The 17,572-nt window shown below is 44.4% G+C and overlaps 1 protein-coding gene across 3 annotated transcripts; it reads left to right on the plus strand.

Moving 5' to 3' along the window:
- The first annotated feature begins 470 nt into the window (after positions 1-470).
- Positions 471-11,101, plus strand: BMI1 (BMI1 proto-oncogene, polycomb ring finger). Of its 3 annotated transcripts, none has more exons than XM_075922504.1 (10): positions 471-1,050; positions 5,835-5,968; positions 6,324-6,420; positions 7,156-7,211; positions 7,309-7,359; positions 7,636-7,744; positions 7,831-7,876; positions 8,417-8,515; positions 9,013-9,093; positions 9,179-11,101. In XM_075922504.1, exons 2-10 carry the CDS (start codon positions 5,857-5,859, stop codon positions 9,506-9,508), a joined length of 981 nt encoding a protein of 326 aa, XP_075778619.1. In that variant the 5' UTR covers positions 471-1,050; positions 5,835-5,856; the 3' UTR covers positions 9,509-11,101. The 3 variants fall into 3 exon arrangements, with proteins under 3 accessions (XP_075778619.1, XP_075778621.1, XP_075778620.1); XM_075922506.1 differs by lacking the exon at positions 471-1,050 and adding an exon at positions 3,664-5,263; XM_075922505.1 differs by lacking the exon at positions 471-1,050 and adding an exon at positions 3,664-5,257.
- Positions 11,102-17,572: the final 6,471 nt, after the last annotated feature.

The following is a 17,572-nucleotide window of genomic DNA, read 5'->3' on the forward strand; positions in this document are numbered from 1 at the left end:
AGGGGGAGGTGAAGAGGAGTCAGGTCTGTGTGTACAGCGCCCAGCTTGGCCCAGGAGTGCAGAGTAGGGGGCAGGAGATGTGAGGAGGCAGCTGGTGTGTGTAGATGTGGGGCGAGGAGGAAGGGGCAGTGTGCGCGGCACCGGGAGGAAAAGGGGCGAAGGTGGAAGGAAAGGGGGAATCGGGGCTCGCAGTGCCTGGAGGGGACTAGGGATCGAAGAGGTGCGGAGCGGGGAGAGAGGAGGAAAAGCAAAGTGCGCGGCGGGGGGAGGAGAAGTGGGGAATGAGTGTAAAGTGGGGGCAGGAGGTGGGCGAAGCGGCGTGTGTGCAGCGAGGAAAAGGAGGCATAGGCAGGGTGTGTGTGTGCGCGCGGGTTGGGGGGGAGGAGGACCAGGCAGAGTGTGTGTGGAGTGGAAGGGGGAGGGGTGGCGTGCGAGGAGGAGGGGGAGGCGGCTGAGTTGTGGGATTGGGTCATGGGGAGGCTGACGAGCTCCGACTACACCGACACTAATTCCCAGGCCACCCTTAAGGAATGAGGAGCCCCACGTGATGCTGGCGGGGCGGGCGAACTCTGAGCCATTTTGGGGACGGTGTCAGTTTCCACTGTGTGCCTTCAGCGTTGCATTTTTTCCCTCCTCCGCCCTCCCTTCCCCGTTTCCCCACCAACAGCTATGAAATAATAATAATAAAAAGGAGAGCAAGAGGCAGAGCAGGGGGACGAGGGGGAGACAATGGGCTGGTGGAGAGAGAACCCATCCGGATTAGAAAGATTTTAAACTCCCTGCTCCTCGGCCACCCAAAAACCCAACTCAGAGGGAGAGAGCGAGGGAGTGAGAAGGGTCGGTGGAGGAGAGGAGAAAACCCGCTTGTTTTGTAACTAACATGAGCTGAGAGCAGCAGCAGCAGCAGCAATAAGCTTATTGCAATTGACAGCGTCTGCAGTTCATTTCAAGATGGCCGCTTGGCTCACATTCATTTTCTGCTGAACGACTTTTAACTTTCATTGTCTTTTTTGGCCGCTCCGATCATCACCCACCGGCTCCTTTTTCCGGGTATGTATGAAGCGAGGTGTCTCCTTGCCAAGGACGGGGGGCGAAGGGGGCTTTGCGGCGGGTTTAGGCCGGTTTGGGGGATGCAAAGGGGAGCCTAGATGTCCCCCAAGCTCTCTGTATGGGAAAAGCGCTGACAGGCTGCTCCAACCACACACACACACACATCGACACACAGCAGCAGCCGCCTGTGCACTCACTTTCGTTACGCACCCACATTTGCAAATTTTAGTTCATTTCTTTCCTCAGCTGCCCCCTAAAATGTTTCTGTGCACATGGCCCCCTAGGAGAATATTTATATTTCCCGTCCTTGCTTCCAGCCCGGCCTCAGCGCCCTTTGTTTAAAGGCAGATTTTGATTAAACGGGGACGGTTCATGAAATCTGGAGCTGCCTAGGTCAAGTGATTTCAGTCCTCTCCGAAAGAACCGTGCTTGGGGGGGTTTAAAATGTGAGATACTGCACCCATTTTATAGAGATAGGGCCACTGGAGGGTAGGGAACCCCCTGGAAGGGTTGTTAGACCGGGGGGGACCGCAAAGAAAATGTTATTAACTTAAGTTGGACAAACACTTCTGTGAAATTTGATGGCTTGTAAGATGGCGGTTCCCAGTTGTTTCCAATGCCTCCGTTTGCATTTGGGCTTAAAATGCTAAAGTTTCTAGACTTGTACGTCTTGAGGGGGGCACAGGGGAGACCAAAGTTGAAAGATAACTTTTTGGGGAAGAAATTACTTTGACTATGATCCTTAAAGTGGGTGTGCTTATTTACTATAACGAAGCTGGTGTGACTGCAGGACAGAGTGGCTTTTTGAATGACTTTCTTTTAACTGGTATTTTCCTTCTAAGCCCGGGAAGGATAAATTAACATGAAATTCTTGGTAAAGTCTTGACGAATTTTCTCCTGGTGCTGATTTTGGGTGGCATTAACAAGTGGATTGTGTATGTTTATGGAATTGTGTGGCCTTGACAATACACAACTTGGAGTTTTCCTAGCTATTTACTGTTAATATTTGGAAGTAAACAAGATAAGAGAAGCAGAAAAAATGAATTACTATTAAAGGAAATCCGTCATTTTCCAGAACCTAGAAACTAAGAGTCGTGTCCCGCTCTCTATAAAGTTTAGGAAAATGTAGTCAAATATATCCATCGCCAAGTATAGCTTTAAATAGGTTTCTGCACAGTTTATAGTAGCCAGTTTTACTTTATTTTACAGGACTCTTGAAGACTAGAGAGATTCTGGAAATTAATCCAGTAAAATTGCTTAGAGGGACAATACAGCCCGTAAACTAAGGCAGACTTTTCTTGCAATTTACCAGAGATGCAAATTATTGATCTATATCAGACCATGGCGATACTTACAAATTAGCATGTTAATTTGTTTAGGAAGGCTGATTGCGTACTTCAGCTAGTTATATTTCTGAACCTGATTTTTAAGGGCTGGGAGACTTTTACCCTCTGCTGCCATTATTTGCTTTACAAAGACGTTCTTTGGGGAAAGAGTATCCTCACGGTTCCTTTAAAACATATGTGGACGTTCTTTAGTGAAGGGACAATAATAGTATTCATAGTAAAAGTGGCTCTTGTTCCGAAAGATAATAAGGCGTTAGATGACAAGTTCGTTGTTACTGAACAGCCAGTTCTTCGAGTGGATGTAGGTACAAAGTACACAAACCCATCTGAATGAAGTTACCTATATTTAGGTATTCTTTTACACACCTGGAAAACCGAATTAGATAGTTTATTGCACTCCGGGTTTTTTTCATAGTGTAGCTGATTATAACCACAAGACCTGCTTCTGTTTCTCTTCATTTTGACATAACCCATGTAAGGCCTCTAAACAGTCAGTTGGCTGTCACTGTTTATCGCTAGTAAGTTTTACTATCATGTATTGTTACATTTAGTTGGGTCTTTCATGTGTAACTATATATATTCATGGTAAGAGACAGTTTGTGTTGTGGTTAGTCTCTGGATTCTTAACTTTAACACCAGTAGAAAAATCTGAAAGAATTTCCTTCTAGCCAAGATAGGATGGTGAGGTTTTGCTGTAGTCAAATATATGGAGGGGGAGGTATAATGGACTCACACATCTCCAGGAGTGTGTGTATGTGCACCAGGTGGTCCTAGTGATTATTTTGGGTGTATGATTCAGTTTGCTGCATGAGATTACATATTTCAAAGGCAGTTCACAGTGTGCGATTAGCAGAAAGAGAGCTAACTTTAGGCAATAAATAATGTGCAATAGTGGAAGCTGCGACTAAACAAGGTTCACGGTTGAATTCGCCTTCATTTAGGAGGCTTGCATGAAATAAAACATGTTCATACCTTTGGAAGGATTGCCCTAGTGTGTCAGGGTTTGGGAAGAATTCTAAACCAGCCGTTGTATGTGACCTCTGCCAAGCTTTATTTTGCAATATGGACCTGTATGATTGTGTTGATTTTAACAAATAAAACACTAGATCAGTGATAGCAGCGTATTCATAGCTGAGTAATCTAAGAAATTCCAGGTCGGTGTCATTGCAGTAACATACATGCCTCAGAGACTGAGGTAAAGCAGATTTGCATTTATCCTCTCGTACCAAAAGATGCTGGCGATATAGGGGGGGAGAGGGGGGAAAAGGAGAGAAAAAGAGTGGAAGATTGGAGGCTGTAGGCACGATCTTTGAAATCAGAATACAGTGACATTGTGTCCTGACTCCCTGCGCAATGTCACAACCTGCCTTGGTGATCTCACCTCACCATAGCCCTTTCCAGGGTGCTTGCAATCATTTCATATTGGAGAGTTTGTCTGCGGCTCAGAGCTCATTCTGTCATACAGCAGCAAGTGAAGTTTGATTGCTCAGGTCGCTCGTGGGCGCTGTCCACACTTTCTCGGGATTATTGTCCCCCTCACCTGGCCAGCTTGGCTCACATTCGCAGCTGTTGGGATTCTTGTTGGGATTGATGTTTCCCTGTTTTGTATCGAAGCTTGCAAGGATCTGTAGAGAGTCTAAAGCACTATCAAAGAGGGAGTTCCCTAAACTCAGACACGTCAGTCGAGGGCAGCTGCTAAACTGTGTCCCAAGAAGGATGAGATTATGGACTGGGACGGGAATGGCATGCATTTGAGCAGCACTGTATGTCACACTGTTCAGGTTCTAGTTGACAGAAAAATGTACTGTACGACTGGCGCAGCTGGCGGTTGTTGTTGTTTTTCTCCTTGGAGTTGCCTCTTTTTCCTCCTCTTTGCTGTTTATGCTTTTGGTGAGTGCCTTTGCATCCGATGGGGATTTGTAGTCTGCGGGCTGTGAAAATGACATTTGTTTTTCACTCATGTCGCTGCATAGCGTTGACAAGGTGTTGATTTAGCATTAGGAATGGTCTGGTCACATGGTCCTGTGCATGTTGCCACTCCCGCACTGTTTAAAGTAGCTTTTATTGCTCGAAAGGTGATTTATTCAAACAGTCGGAGACTTGCACACAGATTTCCTCCCAAACGGATACCTCACCCCTTTATTGCAAATCTCTTTTCACCTTTACAAAACTTTGCACCGCTCCTCGCCGAGCCACAGAAGAATTTCATGTTAGATCTCCCCGCTCCCTCCCCAAAAAAAGCGTTAAAACGAGACCCAGTTAAATAAACATATCAGTAACGCGACCGCAGGGAGCTGGGGCGAAGTCTACAGATGGCGAGCCAGGGGGATCTGCCGGGAATGCGGTTCGGCTGGGCTGGGAGCGGGAGGGAGCAGAGGGGAAGAGGAACGATCTCAGACAAGCTTCTTGCACCGAGTCGACGTGGATAGAGGCCCCTGAGAGGATCCGAAATGGCCGAGACTCGGGAGGAGCTTCTTGCATTTGCCTCCACCAGTCTAAGACCCCAACACCGGCTCGGCGCAGCTCTCTGGCCGCCCCAGACCCCTCCCACTACAAGCTCCGTTTTCAGCCCCAACCCCCACCCCCATCCTTCCCTCCCAAATCCGGCTCGGCTCCCTTTGCACCCTGCCGGATCCTGCGGCCGCTCTGCTGAGCCCTGCCCCACCAGCCCCCTCCGCGCCGGACACCGCCTCCCAGCGCCGCTTCCCCCAGCTGCACCCCAGCCCCAGCCCAGGTTCCTCCCCGGCGCCGCTTCGCAGACACCCGCAGCCTCCCCGGGCCGGCTCCCCCCGGCCCGCATCCTCTCCCGGCTCCCCCCCGCCTGGCTCTCGTGTGTTCCCAGCGGTGGCAGGATGCCAAGTGTAAGTGTAAGTTGCTATAGCAACCCCCTCGGATAGCTGAGCAGTCCCGAGCCTGCACCGAGCGCGGCGCGCGGGGGGAGCGGCCGCCGCCTGGAGCCCAGGCCGGCCGGGTGGGGAGCGGGCAGCCCCCGGGGCCGGCCCGGGCAGCTCCGAGGTGCGCCCCCGCCCCCCCGCCTCCGCTTCTCCGGAAATGCCAGGGCGGGCGCAGCGGGAGGCGCCGGCTCCCCTTTGTGTGACTCCCCAGCAGAGCAGCCCCGAGCCCGGCCCGGCCACGGCAACTCCGGGCAGCCCCGCGGGGGGGCGGGTAGGTGCTAGGCGGCGAGCTCGGGGCCGGCCCGCAGCGCGGGGCTGCAGGCACCTCTGGCCGGGCACTTCCCTGGGCGGTGTCAGCCGGGCATCGCGCCCGCCGCAATTCCCAGGCTGGCCACTTCTCCCCGGCCCGCCTCCGCCCTCCCGGCCTCCCTCGTTCCCTGCGTTTTCGGGATGCAACTTCGGCGTGGGTGGGGAAAGGCGGGATCGCTGCCCCTGGGACCCTGAGCTCGCCCCTAGTCAATGGTCCTCTGTGTGTGTCTTTCAGAGCCGCCTTTTCTTAAGCAAACATGCACCGAACAACCAGAATCAAAATAACAGAGCTAAACCCCCACCTCATGTGTGTGCTCTGCGGCGGGTACTTCATTGATGCAACAACCATCATAGAGTGCCTCCACTCCTGTAAGTACAGTCGGGCGCTTCGCGTTGTCCCTGCGCCGCGTCGCACCTTTCCCGGGCCGCCGGGATAAAGGGAGCTGGGCGCTGCGACATCAATATGTAGATCCGCGCCAAAGATGATTTGCCCACGTTTCGACAAAAGTCATAATCTTTGTGAACGTGGTTTCTATATGTACATACACTCGGGGCGTCTGTTTCACCTTAATTGCAGCTAATTAGATTACTTGTTTAGCTTAAGCTGCGCATTTTCTGACAGTGGGCCTTTTATTAGCATGTGTAGTGTAAAAACTGCACCACTATTCATATTTGAGTAACGTCTGATAATATTACTAAAAGCCTTATGTATTTTTACTTATAGTCTGTAAGACGTGTATCGTACGTTACTTGGAAACAAGCAAGTATTGTCCTATATGTGATGTCCAAGTTCACAAAACCAGACCGCTTTTGAATATAAGGTAGGGGAAAAGTGCATTTTTACTTTACAAAAGGAATCTAGCAGTGAATATTTTGATGTTATCTCTTCATCTACAATTTAAATCTGAGAGGAGTTGTCAAATTTACATGCTAACGTATGCCTATATGCTATCCTTGGAGTCTTGTCATAGACTGAAATCGAAGACTTGACTACGTGCGAGACCGAAAGTTTTTGTATTTTATTTGAATACTCTAAGTGGTGAACAATGTCCTGTCCTCTCTCCGTATTTATCACACTTCCATATTGTGTATCTCCATTTTCCATTTCACACAAACATGCTGCCGTACAACCTCTCTTTACTGCTCTTCAGAAACATAAAATATCTTGATGAAACTTAAAGGAAAAGTTAAACTTTAAAAAACCCTCTTCATTTAGCAGTAGCCTTCATTGCTTCTTTATGATGTTTATCTCCTTATTTTGGTTGGTGGTTACACGTTTCTAAAGGCCTTCATTTAGACTGAGTGAACAGTGCACTAGATTACTAGTGGACAGAAAATATTTTCTGTCAGATAAATTGGGAAAGAGTTGACATTTATTTTAATAACGTTGCTTGCAAAATCTTGTGGGTTCAATTTAATATAACAGCGTTTTATTTTTGTAGAACTTATGGTCTGTTAGACGTGTTTAGCACTTATTATAAATGGAGAATTGTAACTTGTATTCAAGTATTGCTTCATTTGCTTATTTGTATTTTGGATTTTTTGTTGTTGTTTAGGTCAGATAAAACTCTCCAAGATATTGTGTACAAATTAGTACCAGGCCTTTTCAAAAGTAAGTAAGAAAGCATATAGTAATACATAACTACTGAGTTGCTTTTTGCCTATGGTAACAGAGAAATTAAATGAATCATATATGCTTTTCCATCCAGATGAAATGAAAAGAAGAAGGGATTTTTATGCAGCTCATCCATCAGCTGATGGTAAAACTTTCTAGTTTATGAAACCTTTAGTAAAAATAACATATATTTGACCTTATACTTAACAGCTAAGATATCTTGATATTTCACCTCTCATTTACAAATTATGTAACCATAAAATATATGTAAGACCCCCTAGATTCAGCTTTCTGATTCAAGATATAATAATGACTACTTTAAATAATCTAATACCTTAATGTTTTCCCTTGTTACTGAGAACTCGCCATTCTGTCTGATTTTAATTTTAAAATATAAACTGTTGTGGAAATTTCTGTGCAGCTGCCAATGGCTCTAATGAAGACAGGGGAGAAGTTGCAGACGAAGACAAAAGAATTATAACCGATGATGAGATAATAAGCTTATCCATTGAATTCTTTGACCAGAATAGGCAAGTTCTATCGGCAATATTTTATGTTTATCTATATTAACAGCTCTCTATATTATTTGTTGTAATTGTTTCATTGTTTCCCCCAGACTGGAACGAAAAGGAAATAAAGAGAGAGAGAAATCCAAGGAAGAGGTAAATAACCTAGCTTTATGCTGACAAAAAAACCAAAACCAGTTTGGCGTGTGAGCTAAATAAATAATTATATCTTCCAGAAGAAACAAACCCCATAAAAAGATATTAAACAGAGGTTTGCAACACTCTCTTGGAGCTGTAAATAGAAATTACTTTTTAGACAAGAGAGAGACTGTTAATACTTTTCAAATGGAAACTGAAGTAGTTTACTTTTAAACTTTAAATGCCATTTATTATAAGAAAGACAAGTTGAATTTTTAAAATATAATCACTTTTAAAAAAAGATTTAGTAGAGATATATCATCTGTTTTAGCACTCATACAATTATATATATAATATTTTATTTGTCTCTGAAAGTTTATTTTATTTCCAATTTTCTTCATAAGGAATTCTCAATAGAAATGTTAAAACTGTAGTTGGTCATTTTATAAAGTTTGTACACTTTTATTCCATTATAACTCTGTCACTCTAAATGAAATAGTTAAAATTTTGCTGTTTGTTCTCAGTTCATGAACTGACTTTTTCCAAATATGCTGTTAGGTGAATGATAAAAGATATTTACGCTGCCCAGCTGCAATGACAGTGATGCATCTAAGAAAGTTTCTCCGAAGTAAAATGGACATACCTAATACTTTTCAGGTACCTGGATATTTTAAAAAATGTAGTTAGTCTTCTTACTCTAAACCTGCCAGAGCTGGTTAGTTTTTATTGCCTTTGTCCTTCTTTTTTATTTATTTTAAAGTGGGTTTCTGATTAGCTGTTTAATTCAGAACCAGAAAATAGTAAGTACTAACTATTTAAGAATGTACAATGTAATATTTTGTAGGAATAAGAACATTTATCCCAGAGAAATACTTGTATTTATTCTGTAATTTTTAAACGTTATTGCTGCTCTCTAAATACTGAGGAAATTATTCTGCATGCATTTTTTTAAATATTAAATACTCTTTTCATATGTGCCAGTTAAATGGTATATGTCAAGAGTTCTTCTTTGCTGTGAAGTTTTGGAGTAAAATGTTTTGAAGTCCCTTTGATAATATTGCTTTCAGATCAATTTTACCTGGAAGAAAAATATAGTCTGCTCTAAATAATTTTATTCTGATGCTTATTAATAGAAGGGTTAATGTCTTAAATAGATCGATGTGATGTATGAGGAGGAACCTTTGAAGGACTACTACACACTAATGGATATTGCCTATATTTACACTTGGAGAAGGGTAAATACCTGCCATTCCTCTTCTCACGCCGTGATCTTTCCTGAAGCAGACTATGTGCTTATCGTGCCTTCCCTTTGTTTTGCAGAATGGACCTCTTCCTCTGAAGTATCGGGTTCGGCCGACTTGCAAAAGAATGAAGATCAGCCACCAGAGAGAAGGCTTACATAATAGCGGAGAACTAGAAAGTGACTCTGGGAGTGACAAAGCAAGCAGCCCAGCGGGGGGCATCCCCTCCACTTCATCTTGTTTGCCCAGCCCCAGCACTCCTGTGCAGTCTCCGCATCCTCAGTTTCCTCATATCTCTAGTACTATGAATGGAACCAGCAGCAGCCCCACCAGCAATCACCAGTCCTCTTTTACCAACAGAGCACGGAAAACATCAATAAATGGCTCTTCAGCAACTTCATCTGGCTGATACCTCAAAGAGACTGCGGAAAACCCTGATTTATATAGGTCTCTTCATGCCATTACAGCTTTATAGATGCAAATCCATGTGACTATCATCCAGATCGCTTTCTTTTGGAGTAACACCGGACTTGGTTATGAAAGATGGACTAGGTGACTGATCATGTGGACGTTAATTACAACGAAAGATTGTTCTTCTGTAAAGAATTATTTTCAAAAAACTTGGAAGCAAACAGAAGTGTACCACGATGTGTTTAGGAAAGAGGTGGAGTGTTTCTGTCATCATTTGGACGTGGGAACCTCTGACAGTGGATACAAACGTTGGGATGTAGTTTGTTAATCCAGACTAACTCCTATGTTACATTCTCTTCGATTGTTATTGTTATTATGCTGTTTTGTGAACCTGTAGAAAGCAAGTGCTTTTTCATCTTGAAATTCAACAAAATGGAAAGAATATGCATAGAATAATGCATATATGTAGCCATGTCACTGTGAATAACAATTTCTTGCATATTAGCCATTTTGATTATGTTGCATCCTTACTTTTCTGTTGCTGCGCAGAACCGATCAAAATGAAAGTAAACTTCAGTTTTATAATTTGTATGCCTAAAAGCGGGTATTACCGTTTTAGTTACTGACTTGTTTAAATGATTCGCTTTTGTAAGAATCAGATGGCATTATGCTTGTTGTACAATGCCATATTGGTATATGACATAACAGGAAACAGTATTGTATGATATATTTATAAATACTATAAAGAAAATATTGTGTTTCATGCACTCATGATATGGTTGTTAAATTTCCAAACTGGTTCGACCCTTGCAGATGCCTGCCACCTGTTTGAATTCTGCTGATCTCGCAGAGAATACTTTGTGTGTGAAAGCTTCAGTATTTGAGAGCTAACACAAAGATCTGTTAATCTGACAGCAACTGGCAATCCTACTATGATTTATGGGCTTTATCTTGTTTCAAGTGATATATTTTTACTTTTATCCAAGGATACTAATAGTTTAAATGGTGCAGTGAAGAAAAAATAAGGAAAATGGAAGTGATTTATAAGTTTGGTTAGTTTTATTTGGTGTGATGGTATTGTGTTTTTTAAAAAGCACATGGAATCATTATAGAAGCCATTAAATATGTGGTATAAATTTTAAGGAACCAGCAAGTTGCTGGATGAAGGCATTTTATCTAAATTTGTTTTAATATATACGTATATGGTACAGTACTAACTTCATTAAAATTTAGCAGGTACTTTAATATCTCCAGTAAACTGTGGCGAATGCCTCCTTTTTAATGTTCTGCAAATAGGAGCATTTTACCAGAGGCTTCCAGAAGTTGTTTGAACTAGAAGGAACAGTTTCAACTAAAAATATGAACAGCCCCGAGCACTTGTCAGTTTGTGCTTTGCTTTGGTCGAACTTCCTGTGTGTTCTTCACCCATCATTTATACATTTGTGAGGGTGTTTATTCTATATGGATATTGTTTCACGTTTGTACGGGAAAATTGTAGTTAAACATTTCATTGTCTCCAGTCTGCAACAGAAGCACAATTCTATTGCTTTGTCTTGCTTATAGTCATTAAATCATTACTTTTGCATATAAATTGCTGTTACTTGTCCTGCTTGTTTTTATAGATCAGGTGACTGCAAATCCTCACGGGGATTATTGATGTATAATGTCTTGTTAAACGAGATTTGATATTTTTCCTGTAGTAAACATGTACAGTTCCATTTCTGCAGTTAAAACGTTCAGTTTTATACACAGGAATATCATTTATAGTTGATCAAAGAACTAAACAAATAAAAGGGATACTTCATTGAAGAGATACTAAATGAGCTTTGTTAATCATGTGCTATCAAAAGACAATTAAAATGTTGTTACTAAATACTGCGTGTGCATGACAGGTTTGGATAAATAGAACACATCACCTCAGAAAGAAAAAACCACACAATTCTTGTCTAAACAGTGCATGTATAGTAAACAAGGAGTGGGTTAGGGGAAACTGGTTTTCTTTTTCACGTGAATAGTTCTTGTGACTAAGTGATTAATGCTTAAATTTTGACAAAGGAGATTTTTCTTCATATCCTTTCTACCCACACTTCAGGAATGATGGGAGAGGGGTAGTGGGGGAGGGTGTTTCTCCAGCTCTAAACTACTTTTTTAAAAACTTCAATGAAACAAAATACTTTTTTTTAAAAAAGTAAGGATAGTTAAATCCCACGGAGAATTGTCTTGGCTTGGTTCCCTATCCTATATAAAATATGAATTAATTCACCACAAAGGCCGACATTGAGCCCAAAACACTGGATTGCACATAAATCAAACTAAACTTCTTTATTTTGGAACCAGTTCAATAATGACAAATGTTGCAATAAAAACGGAGTTAATTCTGGTATATGCAACCTTTCCATGAAGAATAAGTTCAATGAAACGTGAGTTGGCGACTTCCCTTCAGCATTTACAATATTTCTTCGGTACACGGGACTTGACTTCAGACAGTATTTCTAAAAATGATAAGCACCTCTATATAACGGAGCTGTAGCATGTTTCTTCTTCCCTAGAAAATGTTTTGCTACATGCTGTTTAGTTATACATGTATATTGCTAAATGTATTTGGGGGAAGGGGAATCCAAGATAACATCTTGATGCTCTACATCAAAGCATTTCAATAGTGTTCCTTGGCTTCACAAGACTGCTTTAGCAGCTAAAATGCACTGTCGCTGGGAGAAGTATAACTAAGCCTGTAAGAGATTCAAAATAGCCTGTGAAGATGAAATGGGCATTTATTGCGATGATACAAGAGACGCCTCGTATTCGGCTTAATCGTAAAGATTATTATTAACGGGCAAGTAAGCCGAAGTGTGCGATGTGCAATTGCACTTGCAGTAAAAACATGTTCCTCAGTCAAGTCTGTCCTATACATGGACAAAGTTTAATAAAGTTTTATTTTGCACGCATAGAAACATTACGTTGTTCATTGCTCTTTGCTCCAAAATTGTGTTCTGGTTCAGCTTCCAGTTGCTCCACGCACAACTTTTGTGTCACTCAGAAGGGCGCACGCGAATGGAATTGTCCTCTCGGGCCACTCTTTTGAAAAGTATTTAAGGACTTTCCTCCCATAAGTAGAATAGTGTCCCCTGAGTTACGATGCATTGCTTAAACCACTCGATCCATTGTCTTTCAATAGGCCAATATCAACTTGCGATCGTAGCAGTTCCAAGCAGAACTCCAAGGAGCCCTTTAGAGTCACGTAATTAAACAGGACTCAGAAAGCAAAGAAGCTTCTTTCATTCGCATGCCAAGGTGCCTGCGGAAAAAAAGGCATCTCTTTTTAGATAACTTGGCTCAAAGAAGCTTTTCTTCAGTTCTGTAGAACTGAATGGAGGCACTGAGACTATCACATTCAAAGGCAAGCGTTAGATAAACATTGGTGAACAGTGCAGGTAAATTTCTTCCGTCCATTCTCCGACGCTATCCAGTATGTCACTTCATCTCCCACTGTCACTTCTGCCAAAGAATTGACAGGTTTCGTTAGGAATTTTCAATGAGAAGTCACAACTCTGCAGGCTGTCACGGACTAACATTGGGGGAAAGCATGAATGCTCTAGGGTTTTTTTTTATTATAGCTTTATGACTTACAAGCGACCCTTCATTAGTGACTCCGGCTCCGAATCTATTGTATGTATCCTTTTATCATATATAGCTGGTTATTACCTTGCAAAACATCACAAGTGAGCTCTTGCAGTTCCGACCTTTACCACCAAACAGATTCACAAAGATTGGGTTCTCTAGATGCACATGTACAACGGGCTTCCGCTCTCTAGCTAGACAGAGGAAAGCAGGGGCAACCTACACCGTGTGTTACCTGCTGCAGTACCCTGGTCGTTCTCCTCCATGCAAGCACCTTCTGCCCACTTACTTTTGATACTGTGAAATTAGGAGACAATGTTTACATAGATAAGTGTTTCCTGTTTCCGCTGTTAATTTTTAACGTCCTTGCTTCTACTCTGGGTACTTGAAACGGATTTCCTTTATTTTAGTATAAGCAGTTTCTTTTTCTTCATGTTATCTTAATAGTTCCTATACAAAGAATGCCCCTGCGATTATTTACAGGCGTATCTAAGGGGCTGAAGACATTAAGTGTTGCGATCTTAAAATCGTTACCATGTTAGGAAATCCCAACGGGACAGCTCCTTTAAATATCTTATGAAATCAAATTCTGATATCACGGTTTTCCAGATTTGCTTCTCGCATTCCCTTTTCTGCCACCCAACAGAAGAGTCACAGGAGGACAAATAAATAAATAAAATAAACCAAACCCTAACTCCTTCCAGAGTCTCGGGCGTCATCTCAGTGCCTATTGGCTTTGCATACCTATATTTAGTTAATGCACCGATTAACTGTATGCATTTAAAGCTGTCAAACGCGTGGCTAAAGGAAGGGCCCACAGATACAATGGGGGCTCTTTTCTCGAAAAGAAGAAAGGAAACTTGCACTCTGTTGTTGCTTTGAAGCTGGACTGCAGCATGCAAATGTCTTGAAAGCTTGAAGAGAGCCACGGAGGCGATTTTGGAGCGTGAGCCTGGTTACCGAATTAGGGCTAGGACGTTCTCCTTTCAGTTCCTGTGTGCCTAGCTACAGATGTTAATAGGAGCCACGCAGCGGGCGCCTTTTTAGTTCTCTCTCTCATCTGCACCTCGCATTGAAACTAATGCCCGTACTTTCATGTGGTAACTGGCACGCATGTTCCTTCTCGAGTTTGGAGGAAGCGAAACTAGCGTTGTTCAGCGCCGAGGATGAATTGTTTTGTGTTTTGAGGGGAAGTGCAGGGGATGAAAAGCAGCCCTGGGCTCCTGGGAGGTTTGATTTTCCTGAATTAACGCGCGGTTATGTGAAAATAACCCCCACGGCTTCTTCCTTTGGAGCGGTGATCGTCAAAGAAAATATGTGGCATCTGCAAATTCTCCCCACCCACTCCGTGCGCTCCGGGTTTGCTCAATGCCTCCACTGAAGCGTACAAGGCTCCTAGCTGCGGAGGCTCAGACTGGAGGGAGGGGAGGAGAGGCCATCTTGCGCCTGCGCAACTTGGCTCGTCGTTCGCCTGGTGAACTTCCCACTTCTCTGCCGCCAGATTCAAATGGGCATGTTCAGGCCGCGCACAAGGCAGAGGGCGACGGAGGGTGATTGAAATCAGGGCGCGGGGAAGCTGCGGGGAGCGCTGACGTTTCCTCTGAGCAGCCTCCCGGCCACATTCTCCTTGCATGGCCGTCGCCAGCCAGGATGCGAACGGAGAAACGAAAGCCAGAGAAAAACGCCCATATTTGGTACAGGTATCTTGAAAATCGTCTTTGCCGGCAGCGATCATTAGCGGTCGCCACGCAGCAATCACTGCCCCCGTAACTCTCTGCCAAACGAGCGACCACGGCCAAATTCAGCCCTTCAGGAATAATCGACCTCTGCCAGTTGCCTTTTTTTTCGACGGGAGCGGTACCTAAAGCGAGCAACTTGAACAGCCATTGCCCACCAAGCTATATTTGCCGTGCAAGCAGTAATTACCAGCGGCCACCATAGCAAACAACTTCTGACAGCTGTAACCATTTCCAGGGTAAGAGCCATTCCCATTCCCCGTGCGGTTCCCGGCTCATTCTGCGAAGGAGCATTATTTCCAACCAGTGCTATGCCGATTAATTAACACCACATTTATCTGGGCATTGCTGGAGACCGTGAAGAAGAAAAAGCGGCCCCTCTTCTGTTCTCCTGTGGTTTCACTGTGTGGAGGACCCTCATCCCTCAGGCATTCATCGCCGTCCACACACACACACATAATTCAGCCACACGAGGCGAATGCAATGCAGCCAAGTCACAGACAGGCTTATGTAATAGCCAGAGCGTACAGATCCATTTAATAAGGGAGAATGTCCGTAGAGAAGCCGTGGCCCACTAACACGCAAGTCACGGAGGCTGTGAATCACGGAGTCTCCCCTCTCCCCTCCCCACTTGTTTCCTTACCAGGCTGCTGGAATCACTAAAGAGAATTCTGTTTAGAATGAAAGTGAAGTTCTCACCACACCAGGAATAGGACATTGCTCATTGGCTGGGTTAGATCAATCCCCGCAGCTCCAGAGTCTCAGTTCTCCACAGGACTTGCTTACAGCCCCAAATATCTGGCTTCCAGTGAGGTCCCTGCAAATTCTGCCTGCATCCAGGCGCAACAATAGGAAACAAAACTCCAGGACCAAAGGTACGGCAGTGATAATTTGAAGAAAACAAGCCTCCTCCCGAATAAACGAAGGGGACTGTAGATGCCATTTGGTGCTGGGATTTGATGGCATGTTGCTGAATATCGCACCTCACACCCAAAGACAAAGGGCTGTATTTTTGATCGCTGTAAAAAAATGCAAATTTTTCCCCGCGCCCGACCACCTCGATGCTATTTACATTTTCCACTGCAGTGTGGCTTCCCCTGCGGGGACTGTTTCGCATAAAGAAGCTCAAGGACATCTCTTTTACGATACAGAAGCGTTTAAAGTTTCACAGCTAATAACACAAGAAGATAAAAACTCCCTCCTAAAAATGTCCCCTGGTGCTATTTCCCAGCGACAGTGATGAAAACACCTCAGAGTGATTCAAATCCCTGATTAGTAGGAAATGCTCTTTCTGGCTAGTTCTGACCTTTGCTGAGAGTAACCATCACTGACATTTTCCTCGACACAAACATTTTTAACTCTTTCTTTCTGAATTGGTGAAAAGGATCACTCACCAGGAACCTTCTATACACCCAGGCAGTTTAGAATGGACAGGAAACGAGAACACGTGGTCTGACGGCTGTTGCAGTGGAGGCCGCGAAGACGGATCGAGAGTAGAACTTGCTTTCAGGTGGTGATGTTGGAATGATGAGGGGAAATGGCTCAGGCGCCCTGCGAAACCGATGCAATGCAACCTCTCACTCCGGTGTAGCCTCAGCACGCAAATACAAATCCGCTCCGCTTAAAATAATTCCCTTGGGCGCTTGAGTCCCGCTGCTCTTGGACTGTGCATGCAACTGGGTGACGTGGCGGTCTGCTTTCTAACAGGGGATGCTTTGAATGATAGTGAGGCCACAGCTCGTGCGTGCTGGAATTAGACCATTGGAAGGTTTGAGTGCACAAAGGTGGCAGGTTGGGTTATTGCCAGGAAACCCGGTTTGCGGCTGAGTCTTGGGGCCACAATCACCAGGCGCGGAAATATCGAGTTGCGTTTTCCCTGGGGGCCCCCCTGAATGTGCGTGGGGTGGCGGAGGTAGCGATGGGTTTCTGGAAGGACACAGAAATGCAACGACAAACGATTATGAAGAGGACTGTAGACACCCCAATCACACACATACAGAGAAGAGCGTTTATAACCTGATCCTAACAGGATTAAGTAGACGATTGCAGTCAGGGCACCGGAAGAAGATATAACCTCCCACTCCGCTCTGAAAGGGGTATAATAATTCACCCTCTGTGAGTGGAGAGGCGTGTACATATCCCACCTTCCGGGCTCGGAGAGGAGTATATATAATCTCACCCTCCTGACATGGGTGAGGGGAAATAATATATAGCTCCACTCTTTACCCTCGGAGTGGGATGAATATAATTTTGCCCTCTGTGCCCTGAGGGGCAGACAGATAACCTCGTATTTTAAGCACTGAATCACATCTCTTCTGCGTTGGCTGTAACCACCGCTCCCATTCACGATACAATCCATTGATGCAGTAGTGGTGTGTGTGTATATACCGCTAGGATCTGCCATCTTTCTCCAAGTGGATTGGCTCTTTTCTTTCTTGGAGGTGTGTGCGCACAATAATAGCTGGCCTGTAGTATGAGCACCTTCCGCTCCCTTGGCAGCGCCTGGCCAAGTCCCAAGGTGCAGCCCCCTTCTGCGTGCTCTATATGTGACTCCAGTGAGCCCTACAAGCGGCGGCCTCTCTATTCCCGGCGCTTTCCTTGCCACCTCCCTGCTAGGTGCTTAGAGCTCGCAAGCTGTTCAGCTGATTTGTTGCTAATAGCAACCACACGACAGCGATTTCCAGACCGCTCTGCTGCTGGTGCCTCTT

The sequence above is a fragment of the Pelodiscus sinensis genome, chromosome 2 (genome assembly GCF_049634645.1).
Source record: "Pelodiscus sinensis isolate JC-2024 chromosome 2, ASM4963464v1, whole genome shotgun sequence".
NCBI lineage: Eukaryota > Metazoa > Chordata > Testudines > Trionychidae > Pelodiscus > Pelodiscus sinensis.

Coding starts and splice junctions, on each gene's coding strand:
- BMI1 (XM_075922504.1), top strand. CDS start 5,857: ATGCACCGAACAACCAGAATCAAAATAACAGAGCTAAACCCCCACCTC. Junction 5,969..6,323: donor CATAGAGTGCCTCCACTCCT/GTAAGTACAGTC, acceptor TTTTACTTATAG/TCTGTAAGACGTGTATCGTA. Junction 7,360..7,635: donor AGCTCATCCATCAGCTGATG/GTAAAACTTTCT, acceptor ATTTCTGTGCAG/CTGCCAATGGCTCTAATGAA.